The sequence below is a fragment of the Ciconia boyciana genome, chromosome 1 (assembly GCF_034638445.1).
Source record: "Ciconia boyciana chromosome 1, ASM3463844v1, whole genome shotgun sequence".
NCBI lineage: Eukaryota > Metazoa > Chordata > Aves > Ciconiiformes > Ciconiidae > Ciconia > Ciconia boyciana.
This window is the reverse complement of record NC_132934.1, coordinates 209234012-209247310: the sequence shown is the minus strand read 5'-3', so window position 1 is coordinate 209247310 and position 13299 is coordinate 209234012. Positions and strand designations below refer to the sequence as shown.

General features: G+C 38.1%; 1 protein-coding gene across 1 annotated transcript in view; it reads left to right on the top strand.

The window, feature by feature from the left end:
* Positions 1-13299, top strand: part of FAT3 (FAT atypical cadherin 3) — a 352171-nt gene that overhangs the window by 203812 nt on the left and 135060 nt on the right. The window contains exon 4 of the mRNA XM_072850741.1: positions 12339-12400. Coding sequence (XP_072706842.1) covers positions 12339-12400 — 62 coding nt within the window. The remainder of the gene's footprint in view (positions 1-12338; positions 12401-13299) is intronic.

Genomic DNA, 13299 nt, shown 5'->3' with positions numbered 1-13299 from the left:
GACTGGCCCTTGCTCCTCTGTCATCAACCCCATTGGTGGCAAAGATTTGCTTAATGCCTGTGCTGCTTTCAGTCTCCTTCTCTGCCGGGACTGATGCACATTCACATCCTCCCCCAATGTATATCTCCTCATTCCTCCATCCCCTCTATACTCTCATCCCAGTCCCTTCAGGTTCTTCCCCAGTCACTCTGGGAGTTATAAATAAATCAGTACCGTTGTTTAAAAGCAGCCAGCAGGGATGGTGCTTGGGTGCTGCTGAGACCCCTGACTGGGCAACTGAAGATGGGGTCTGCTTGCCCTCCCTCCGCTCCATGTGCCTCTGCACGTGGAAAGAGCTCAGCCTGAGGATCCCACCTCTGACTTGGTGACAAAGCAAGAGAGAGCTCTTTGCAAATAACTGATTCTGCTCCTCTTCCTCGGCCGAAGATTTATTGGTACCCAGGACCCACTCTGTTGCTTCTCTGCTCTGACAGCTGTTGGCACAGCTGAGGTACTAGACTGGCTTTGCAGAGAAAAGCAGCTACTGGTCATGTTCTAGTTTTACTGTGCATTTTTGCTATTTGTTATGTGCTGAGCCACTGAAGTGGGATGTCAGAGCTAATACTATATTTTACCGATTGATAACAATTTAAATAAATCCCTGCATAGAGAAGTGAAAAAAAAGAAAGCAGAAAACCCTAGAAAGCAAAGAAATTCATTTCAGTCTTTAAAGAAATGACTTTCTTTACTTACTTAACAATAAATTTTGGAAAATGCTTAGTGCTGTTATGACTGAGCTTTATGAGATTGTTAGTTAATAATATCTTACTCTTACACAAGTCATTTTTTCCTTTATAGATCACAAGGCACTTTACAAAGAAAGATATCAATTATCCCAGTTTTATGGAAGGGGAAAATGAAGCATGGAGACATAAAATGTCTCATGTAAGGTTACAGACCAATATAGAGTGTGAGCTGGAAACCAAGCAGAGGTGTCTCAGTATGGTTTCTTAGGCAGGAGACCACCTTGGGAAGGGCAGTGGATCTTGACAGTGCTGAGGTCTATCTGTGAGTTGCATGTCATGAAACAAGGCCATATATCTTTTCTATGAGGCTTCTTTCCGCAGCTCTGCATTCTGCCTCTGGATCAGGAAGGTCACCTCGACAATGAATCATTTTTTTATTAGAGATGAAGATGAGATTGACTTGACCTGGAGAATCTGCAGTTAGCACAAGGCACCGCTATCCCAGCGCTGTGGCTTTGCTGAGCTGGAGACAATTGCTGGTAATGAGGGATCAACGCCTTTCTTTTGAGTGCGGTTGGGCGAAAAGCGGGGTTGTTTTCCTGTTGTCAAGAACAGCACTCGGTTGAGGGTGTGTGTGGAAAAATGCAAAATCACTTCTCTTTAAAAGGTAATGAGGGTGTCTAGATTAGGAGGAAAATCTGACAGCTGTGCCCCGTGCACCCTCCACACCTCCTCCACAATTGAGAAAGGAAAATACCAGGACTTCATCATGCTGTGACCTATGCATATGTTATACAAAAGCATACATTGGAGATGTTTTTAGTATTATTTTTTCCTTCCTTTGTTGTTACATCATAATATGCCAGAGAAGGAGATTGAACAATAATTCATTATGTATTCAGGCCCAAGGTGCAGAATATTTGCATATCCCCTTTCCACTGAAAGTGGCACCACCTACCCCCGCCATGGATGTTATATAACTCTTCTTTCTTGCAAACAGTGAAATTAATTAGCATAAATTATAACCAGAGTCTAGTTAGGCTCAGTTGTCGCTTTTGCAGAATTATGAGGCCTTTGTGCATAGAAAAATTAAAGAAAATTGTATAATGATTATGTGTGCTGGTTACTAAGCTAGCCACCAGTTATATATATTTATAGCTATTCCTGCCAGTAATAATTATATGCTAATTATAACCCAAATAGAATTCTGTAATTTCTCCCTGAAAATGAAAGCAATGCAGGGGGATGTTAAAATCTGTGCTGAGGCATCATATTAGCAATTAGGTTTTTAGGTGGCACTGCATTTTTTAAGGGAAGAAAACAAGATATGAATGCTATTTCTATTCTTATGTATTCATTTAAGCCTAAATAAAGGATTTGAACTTGAAAACCTTCTTGTCCCACAAACTGTGAACTTCCGTGTGAAGTGTTTTAGGAGATCTAAGCCCCTGCATGACAGTCCCTCAAGGGCATTTGCTCAGTTGTTTCAGAGCATCGCAGCTGTAAGAGATGACTCAGGCTACAATGACACAGCGGAGAAATTGCCCGTCAGTTGTTCTGGAGAAGCCAGAGCAGCTTGGGCACTTTGAGTATTATCAGTCTTTTCATTTAAAAATTGCAGCTGTGGATTGCAGACTCTGTGTGTTTGATGGTGGCTCCACCGCCCTTTCCCTGAGGGATTGTTTTTGAGGGGAGGCTTTTTGGGGTGGCAGTTTGTGCACTAGCTTCATCCCACCTGAGTTCAGGCAATTCACTGAGATGCCCGAGATTATTTATGGTCCAAAGCGACCACAGTCAGGTGGTGACTGGGGTTTGGCACAGGCAGGTTTTCAAACTGTGTCCTGCTGTCCAGAGCTATTTGGGGTTTGGCTTCTTCCTGGCCAAACTCATTTCACTGCCATCACTCTCTTAGCAAGTAAGAATAACAATGATAATCTCCACTCCAGAAATGTGAAAGAACTGGCACCTTAAATTGAACTCCTGTAGCAAGTAACTGTTGAGGGGTATTATCAAATCTAGGATTTGAACCATACAATTGGGAGATAAATAAAATGTCAGTGGTAAAGAGCAGGAAGACAGGGTGAAGAAATAAGCCTTGCAGTCACAGAACTATTTGTCTGACCTCTGTCATCGGCAAGGCTTTCAAACGTATTTTGAAAGACAGTATAATTAAAAACATGGAAATAAATAGAAAATGGGGTAAAAGTGCTTATGGGTTTACCAGAAGTAAATCGTATCAGCCTATCTTGATGTCATTGATAAGATAAATGGTGTTCTAAGAAATGTTCTGTGTGTCATCTACATGGACTTCAGTAATACAGTTGGTATGGTTGCACTGCAGAATTTATGAGGTACGAGGACATGGAGATTAATAGTCAAATTGATATGTGCATATGGGTCTGGCTAAAGAGGAAATAAAAATGATGAGTCTTGAAAGAGGAATTTGCATGCTGAAGGGCACACATTAACAGGTTATTTCAAGTACTGGCTAGACAAATTATCTTGTTTGGTGGTTTCTTCAATGATGCTGGCTTCAAAAGTGGGAGTTTGCTCTGATCCAGAGTTAGCAGGCATCATCCAAACAGGAGAGGTTGGGGAAAAAAAGAAGAAATAACGGATCCCTGAGGGTTCGAAGAGTAGAAATTCATTAGCAGAGTAAAGGAAATGGTGCATTTTGGGGACTAATAACAAGATTGCTGCTCTCTGCTAGACGTGCATCCACTGGAGGCAGTGAGGCAGTAGTTAGGCTGCTTTAGCCAGACTGCGTAGACGTTATCTGGAGCGGAGTGTTCAGCCTCCATCCATCAGGCTTAGGAGAGATGAGGGCTGGAACCGCAATGCAAGAAGAGCAATGGCAAGTTCATTAGGTGAGAGGAAGCCAAAGGAGCTTGGCTTGTTTAGTTGACCAAAATGAAGGTGCAAATTGCTCATAAACGCAGTCTGTCTGGAAGCCAGGGGCTTTCAACCATGCGGTCACGTTCCCAAACAGCCTTCCAGGAGGAATACGGGGAACAGCAAACCTGGCCACTTTTAAAATTGAGGTAAATATTTAGGAGAGTGGTGAATTTGCCTGCAGTTGCTGAGGACTGTGCTGACTGAGTTTTGAAGGGATGAAAGGGAGTCCCTCCGAGTCTGCTGTTCCACCAGGCTGAACAGACTGGCACACCATATTGTCATTTTAAACAGATTCTAAGAACAAAAAAAAGCCATAATCTCCCTTTAAAGGAAAGCATAATCCAAATTCTTCATTGAAGTAAATGTTTGCTTTGCATTTTGTGCAGAGTTTTGATATTTTCAGCAATAAGCTGAGGGAACTCTAACAAGAGACAGAAGGGACAACCAAAGAGGAATAAAAAGGTTTTGCTTCAGCTTCTCCTTTTTTTTTTTTTCCCCAGACATAACCACACATTAGAAAATGTAACTGTTTTTAAAAGCAATCATTTTTTATACCTGTCTTGTTTCAAAGAGGTCATTTCACTCTCATTGTCACCTCAGGAAAAACAATAAGGCAGCAGTCCTCCACGTAATTGCACTGGCTTGCCTGGTGGGTTCTCTTTCCTGTTCAATGAAGTATCATTCATTTAGATCAGAATGCAGTCTTTCTAAATTAGAGGTTTACATGTGTAATTATATAAAATGATATGTTTGTTTACATCTCCAAGTAAAATGTACATCGTTTTCTATCATTTATCTTTGAAATTCAATTTCATTTTGTCGATCCCTAATTTATTGCAGGAGATGAATGTGCTGTTAGAGTGTTTACAACGCCTCTCACTGCCTGTGGGTAATAAAATTACCCTGGTTATTGCTATTCATTTCAACATTTCAGTGGTTAGGAATATGCGATAGTTTTACTTTCCTGAATATAAGGTGGAAAATCCTAATGCTATTTATTGTGGCTGCCCTTTTTTTTTTCCATCTGAAGTCCTAAATTTACTTTCAAAGCGTAGCAGGACAGTTGACAACTGATGGCTGTATTTCTGAACAGCTATGCACTCTTTTCTGTGTTCAGTATATGTAAGGAAAGGCTGTGTTCATACCTTTGTGTGTACTGTTAATAAATATTTGAGATTTCTAGTAAACTCATCAGTAAACCCATACATTCCCATATGAATTTCTTCAAATTCAGTCTAGGGGCTCTGATGAATGAGCAGTGTGTATAACCAGTCGCTGAATTTATGGAACATTTTTGGAAAAGCAGTGTTTGTTTTACTTATTCCTTTTGTCTGTTTAACTTGTTGGGTTAAAAGGCCCATATTTTCAGCAAACAATCCCAAGGCATTTTTCTCCCCAAGCAGTGCCTTCAAGGGTAACTCTACAGAACGTTTCTTTTGATATCTTCATGTGGTTTTCTGTCTGTATCCTTGCTCCTTATAGTATTTGATAAAGGCAGATTGGGAACCTCATCCACTTTGGACTGTGACGAGATGATAGCATCAACGTTGCAGGATGTTCAGAGCATCTCGCGAGGCACAGTAACGCTGCCGAGAAAGCTCTCATTTAATATTCTTGTTTCCATTTCAAAATTGTTTTCTTTGAAGATGAGGATCAGTATCTTAATGAGGGGAAAGTTTCCCCCAGCAACCAGGCACTACAAAGCTTTGAGACGAGACCTTGGCTAATCCATCCAGACCATTTCTGTGTGGGTGTGATGTATAAGCCCTGACATATATGGTCGTGTGCTGCCTGGCTGTCCTGGTCGAAGACCCTAACACTGCGAGTAGAGAGGTTGTAAAGCATGTATTGCTGTGACTTGCAGCCAGGCAGTATATTCCGAGGCTTCAATCAAACCCTGCGTAATAACCTGAAGTCCCTAGTCATACTTCTAACCCATCCCACACTTGTATTTTTTTAACAAAATGGTTTTTATGACTATGCATAACAGGAAAAAAAAAAAGATGATTTAATAATGGACAATAAAACATGCAGTAAATTGTATCCTGTTAGTCTTTTGCCGGGGAAGGGAAAAACCTTGCTTTCTTACTCAGCTTCCTATCTCTATGAAGACACTCAGCCTTTGGCTTAAAACAGAGTAACATATTGGGCTTCTTTTACTTTAGTCTTATACTCTTTTCATATTTCATCTAAACATATACTCTTTTCATATTTCATCTAAACAAAGTTTGGAAATAAGAAATTAATAAAAGAGTTCTTTAAAATTTCATTTTTTAAAAATTTATTCTTTATACCATAAAATTTGCAACACTTCCAGAGACAGCAGTAAAACATGCTGTCTCTCCATACCAGATTCTGTTATCTTTTAAGCAGTACTTCAGGAAACAGCTCAGGTAAGGTTATCCATCCACAGGTTGAAGGAAAATAATTTAATTTCATAAGGAGAAGGCTATTGAACTCTCCTTGGCTTCATAGCCATATTAGGGAAATTCAATCTGTGTTAGAAAATAGCCTGCAGCAAACTGATTGGTCCCTAAGTGCCATAGTATTGAAAAATATGTGAATTTCTTCTAAGCTAAAGGTCAGTTTAGTTCACTATAACACCTACAGCCGTGGGCTGATCTGGACGCGTAGAGAATAAGCATCAGAAGAAGCAAACCCACTGTTTCCCTCTGTGTACTATTGTTCAAGCTCTCCAGTGCTTAGAAATTTCCTCTGCCTTTGCATTTAACAGCCCTTGGTGAATTTTTCTTCTGTGGCTCTCTAAGACCATGATTTAGCTTGTTTCCAACACAAATATTTCAAATAATGCATTTATATTGAAAGAATGAACATTGGTAAACATCAGAGCTAAATATACCTCTGTAAATATGTATATTTTAGGCTAATTTTTAACATTCACCTCATTGGGTATATGTAAAATGTCGCACATACATATACATACTCAAATATTTGACTATACACAGTACATATGTATGTATTTGTATAGCATGGTCTATCAACTTAAGCACACACAGACACGCAGAGGTTTTATTTGTATGAAGACCATTCTGTGAAACCAGAGAGCTAAATGAAGGCAGAGCATGGATTATTCAGTTGGAAAATCCTAATTGGCAATTGGCCATTTTTAATTAAAGCATTGGAGGCAGAGTTAGCAGGCAAGGTTCACATTTGTCCAGGTGCCATCACCCTTTCTGACTGCAAGAACAGAGGTAGAGAATGCTTTGAGTTTTCCAGAACAGAAAGTGTTAAGAAAACAAAGAAACACTTAACTTTTCCAGCATATAAATTAAGGCTTATGTGCATAGTCTATTCTGGCTGACTAGTTGATAATTTATGGAATTTATAAAATAGTTGAATTTATCCAACAATTCATAAAATTGTTGAATAAATACATGACCCTCAGATGACAATTTGGGATAGTGTAGTTTTGGCATTATTTCCCCCATCTTCAGTTGTCACCTTCACTTTTATCAGCATCAAATTCACCTAAGATTTGAAAAGTGGCTATTTGATTTTATTCTGTCTGCATTTCTCAAGAGTCTCACCTTGCTTGCATATTATCCCACATTTCTTGTCAAGTTAATAATAAAAATAACCATCTCTAAGATGGTTACTTCTCTAATAAGTATCAATGTTAGCTTTAGGCCATCCTATAAAATATATTTCCAGTAGCATACAAACAAATTTTGATAAAGATTGGCAAAAATATCAGAATTCAAATTAAATTTTGAAGCTCTGGTAGGATTACACGGCAGTATCACAACCTCCTGAGGAAGGAATAATTTGGATATGCAAGTGGAAATATAGTTACTGAACTTTTTGAAATGAAAGACGTTGGCCTCAAATTACATTTGAATATAAATTTGTTTGCCTTGCTTTGTTTATGTTAAATAAGTTAATAATTTTCTATGCTTTTTCACATATTCTTGACTAAAAATAAAAATGCAAATATTACATTCATTTGAGAGAGATTCTTAGCTAGCATAAATTTACAGGGCTTCTTTGATTGCAGTGGAATTGTGCTAGACTGAGCCTGTTACCTGCATTTCATCAGAGAGCAATGTGTACTTTTGGGTATTCCTCAGATATAGACATTTAGCATAGCCACATATTTAAGCATACAAACAGAACTACTGTTCAGAAAAATACAATATATCACAAAAGACCCATTTTGACACAGAACATTATACCACTTTTGAATAACAAAGCATACCTCAGCTGACACAATAGAACCAACAAGCTGCTGCTCTCTCTTTCAGGTTTGCTGGCTTTATTATTAATAAAGATGCAGTTTTCTACAAAAAATGATTATAAAGCATTAGTCATACTGTTGAATTCATAACTATTCCTGATTTTATGTCATCTTCAGTCATCTATACACAGACACACACACACACGCATGCATCCACACACATACCTGGTATTAATTCTAAGACATCAGACCTATGATCAAGTTACCATTTGCTAATAAGTTATGTTTCCTCATTTGCACTCTAGTAACTGCATGCTTCATTCATTGCAAATGTGAAGTAACTCATGTGGGTTTTGATCTCTTTCACTGAACTTTTTCTTTTTTTCACTTTGCATCTGTGATGTGCTAAAAACATCTCAAGCATCAGTGATAAGTGTTGCTCAAATGTCTTGATCACACGTCTGAGCCCTAATAACTGGTGATTTGTTTCCAACATGATGCATTGGCTGAAGATTGTATAGCCTGATGTATTGGTTAAAGTATCAGGATTTCTTAGTCTTGGTCCTGTTCTTTCTTCTGTGTCACTATGGCTGCACCTAAGCTGTAAGGCAGGTCTGCCTTGCTGCCCACCCCAAATCTCTGGTTCTCCCATCCAGATTATAAGGTGATGGGGTGAAGGAGACTGCTATTTCTTCCCCTTCCACATGCTGAGTTTCCTTTTAGAGGGGGATGATGCAGGAGAGGATGATGATCCTATCCAGTGTACAGTGAGGTGTTGGAAGGACGTTCCCCGGTCGGTGTCAGCTGGGACTTGTCCCCATGCCCTGCAGTATAATGGGATATGTTGTGTGGGGTGAGCTTACTCACCTTGCAGCATTTCCAAACTCTGTAACGGGAGGAGAATAGTAATTGTTCATTTATTAGGATGGGAAAAGTACTCCAATAGCAAAAGTAACAGGTATTGTAGAAAAGTAAGTTATATAAGAACATGTAGTTATCTCCAAGCTGAAATACTGGGTCAAGCAATGTTTTGGAGTTTCACAAAACAGTTCATTTATATGGCCTGAGGAACAGATATGCCAGGATGCACACAAAGAGACGTTTTAACTCAGAAAGTCAAAGAAAAGTATGAAATGCTGGGAACAGAATCACATAACCTTGCTTGTGAGCTGGTGGTTTTGTTGTAAATAACTTTTCTGTCGGATCCAGTTTTCCTCTTCACTTTCATGGTTGCTCTTAAAGAATCATCACAGTTATAAATATCTCTTGCCCTTAGCAGGACCATGATGTTTCCCTGGAAATTTGAGAGAAACCATTTGAGAGGTGTGCTCTGACTTTTGAAGCTTGTTAGTGTTTTTGACTATTTTGTGAGAAATGCGTGCTATATTTCCCAGCTGGCTTTGGACAGTTGTCCAGATGGCTGTATCTAGAAGAGCTATGGCACATATTGAAGACGGGAAAAAAGAAAGGGTCATTTTTTATCATTGTCCCCATGTGATTTTATATCATAACCAGCAGTGCAGCCTAACATCATTTCTTTGGTTTATTTTTCTCTGTGAGTTATTTTCTTTAGATAATGCCTTTACACCATAACAGAGTATGATGATTTAATACAGTTAGAGAAGAACTAAAACTGGGTTATATTCTCTTGTGCAAAGCCAAGTTTCTCTCAGTTGCCCTTGTATCTCAAAAATAAAGTTCTACATCCTGCTAAATATTACTATTATTATGTATCTATGGCATGGAGTACTGAATACAGGAGGGAGGGACACAGCAAGGTTTTCATAAAACCCATGAAATTAACTTCTTTGAGACTGGAGTGGTAAAGCTGTGGGTAGTCTTAGACATAACTGGAATATATTTCTTTTTTTCAGTTTTGATGATTTGTCTTAAACAGAATTCCTTGAAGTAGAGTTTTATAATCTGAAAGGACCAGATTCACATCCATACTAATGCGTGACCATAATTAAATAAATATTAACATCAAGTCGTTGAGATCTGATTTTATGTATAGTCATATTTTAAACAGTAGCGTTGTGTAGTGTGATCTATCTGTGACTTCAGGAACGTATGTGGAAGTGAGCAGCCAGGAGACTGCAATGGGGACACCATGAATGTCAGATGGGAGAGTTCCTCAGAGAACAGGAATGGAAACTAGAGGCCCCACGACTGCACACATAAATGGCCAATTCTTTCTATAGAGTATTGTGACAACCTAATGAAACTGCCCAGAACTGGCAGTTGTATGTAGAGCTGTCTTTAAAGCGAAACCAACTAGTTGTGCTAGCACCATACTTCAGGATCAGGTCTGCAGAACTGATGGTGATGATCTGGTTACCTGCCCTTTAGGACCGGCCGTTAAGTCTGGGTGCTAAAACTATTAAGATCTGCTACATTTAAAATATAGGCGGTTCTGTCGTAGTGACCTGCCATACATTCATACACTTCTTTTAGAAGGAAATTCAGGTCTGAGGGCACTCTGACCATTGTTGCAGTCCAAAAGGCTCTACATTGAAAAAAGGAAAACAAAAAAAACCCCTTAGTGATAACAGTAGTTTTGTGAAGAGGAGCAGTAGTAGTAGGAGTAGTTTTAGTTTTACCAATGAAAGACAAGTACTGTTCCTTCTGACAGTGATACTCAGTTTCAGATGCTAGCTCTTGGTCTTCAAAAGGAATGTGAATTCGTCTGCCTGAAGATGATGAGGACAGAGACCTTCTATAATTTACAGCTAGACGTTTCTTGTTTAAGAAGAAAGTAGGTGGAGTTCATAGGGCACATTAGGAAGGAAGAAAGCAGAATATGATATAAAAATTATCATATTCATTGCCATGGTTAGGTTGTGCTTGATAAATATCCATAGTGACCATGCATGTGATGAACAGGGATATTTCAAATTTGAAACTTTTACTTTGTCAATTTATTGGGGCTGAACTTCTTTCATAATTAGGAACTTCTTCCATGTATCTTTGCATTCTCTCTAGGCATGGGGGGATCTTGTGTGAATGACACCAATTTGTGTCATTGATGTCATGCAGTGAGTAAATGTCTCCCATATTGTGTAACTGTTTTGAATACTTACAATTGCTCGATGCAGGCAATACCAGTTGTTTTGGTTTTTCAGCCTTTTGCCAGCACCAGAATCTTCCATGTAATTGTAATGATCCACTCTGGTTTCTGTGACCTCCTGCTGGGTGTCGCTTCTGTGATCTAATAGGTCTTGTAATGAATCTGAAATATTGGAAGCAGAGTGGACTTTCCTTTGTTCATTTCATCCCATTACTTCAAGTAATATTTTCCCCCTTCTCACCAAAATAGATCAAGTGATTCCTCCCAGGAGAAGGCAACAGTGTATGAGGAGCTGTAGCTGTAGAAGCCTTCTGGGAGGAGCTGTAGCTGTAGGAGCCTTCTGGGACTAGAGGTATTATGTAGACATAAGATGTTGCTGATGTTTTTTTTGAAGAATTTAGGGTCATCATGGATTTGTGTTTAGATGTTTGGCTGGTCTGACTAAATAAATAAGTATAATAGGTAATCCAGGGAGTATTTATTTTCTTGTCTTCCTCGGTAATCTTAGAGACAAGGAATTATTGAGAACAACTTTGTCCACTGGCATTGTCTCCAAAACCAGCTTTATCTCTAGGAAAAGTTAGTCCCTTTACGCTCATCAGAATCTATCACAAAACAAGCACATGATGCATTTTCCTATCCAAAGAAGTGTTTTGTATGAGGGAAAACTCAAATCTGCCCTTTAAATCTCTAGTGAGAACAAAATAAAAAACTAAGCTATGTTCATAGAAGATATGCGTCACTTTTCTTGAGGGAACTTTGGAAGTGTTTCATTTTCTTTCCTTGGTTTAAATCTCACAGGAGGTTAATCATTTGTGAAAGTTTATTGCTCTAAAAAAAAAAAAGATATCTTGATCATCCTCATGTAAAAGGGTACTTTATTATAAAGACTCAATTTGAGCATGGAACAAATTGATGAAATTGTAGTACAAAACCTTTAATGCATTAGAATGATTACATTTGGAAATCATTATGTATACAAGTAGTTATTACAGAAATAACCTTCTTTGTCAAGTATTCTTGGCGTGGAAGCAATCAGCATCCTATCCCATTAATTGTTCGAGAACTCTGAAATCTTTAATGAGTTTTTTTATGGAAGGATTTCAGTCAAATGCAAATGATTGATTGAAGCACTTAATCATAAGACAAATAGAGATTCTTTAGTAAGTTTTTTTTATTCACTGTAATAAATGTAGCATGTTAACTGTAGATACACAGCTAACTTTTTCAGTTACTTTTCTCACAGCATTTTTCTTTAAAGATTCATTGTTAGTCAGAAAGTCATAATGGCTGCACTGAGAAAGAAAATGCTTGACAGATGTCAAGAAATCTGTGTCTGATATAGCTTCAAATAGATTTTTTCCTTTTGAGTGTTGAAAACTGAATTTATTTCTTCTGGTCAATAGAGACATATATTTTTCAATGTATATTGACAAATATCGTCCTCTTTTCACAGGTCTGATTACAACAACATCAAGAAAATTGGATCGGGAACAGCAAGCAGAGCATTTTTTGGAGGTAAGATTAAGTGGAAAATATATGTTAAGAGGTTAACTGATTTTTGTAGTTTAAAATCACTTCTTCCTGTTCCAGGAGAGTGGTATTCTCCTTCTCTCGATGTATGACAGGCTCGCACAAAGCTGGGAATTGCCTGATTATACAGAAGAAAGAATACATTTTGCAATTCACAAGCACAGGAAAAAATTGAACAAATATGCACAACACTTGTTTTCCACCTCTAATCTGCTTCAGTTAAATCTTTTATTGTAGCCCTTAAATTTTATTTGTGACAGAAGTTTAGAATACCCAGAGCAAAATATGTTTTTTTAATTGGTGGAATCACCCTAACCCTGCCAAGATTTTCAGTCTCTCAGGTTAAACATGTTTAAAGTTTTGCATCTCAGAACTAACATACAAACTATTCTTTTGGATGAAAGCAAACTTTGGCCTTGCTCACATTCACTGCATCATCAGAATCAATGAATAATTTCTTAGCTTTCACTTATTGGGACTATTAATGACAATTTTCAATTTAAAAATTGCCCTCTTAAAAGAGTGTCTAAACCATTCCCTTGGCTCTTAGATGAATGTTTCTTTTTATAAGTAAGTAGCTCACATATGTTGGATATGGAATGATATACTTGTAAACTACTGGTTTTACCACATGTGTTTTCTTTCACAATGCTGTACACCATGCTGTGTTTTTTTTCCTTTGGGTAGAAGATCCTTGACTATATTCTCTTGTCTATTTGTGAAATAAGGAATTCTTGATTCGTGTTGGTACGATTAAAAAAGAACCATATTGTCCCACATAATCAATCATTCCTACTATGTATTTTAGGAAATTCTCTTCAAATCCATACAAGTTAAAAAACATCTGGACAAAATAGTTCCCACTGCAATCACTATCTGGCAGC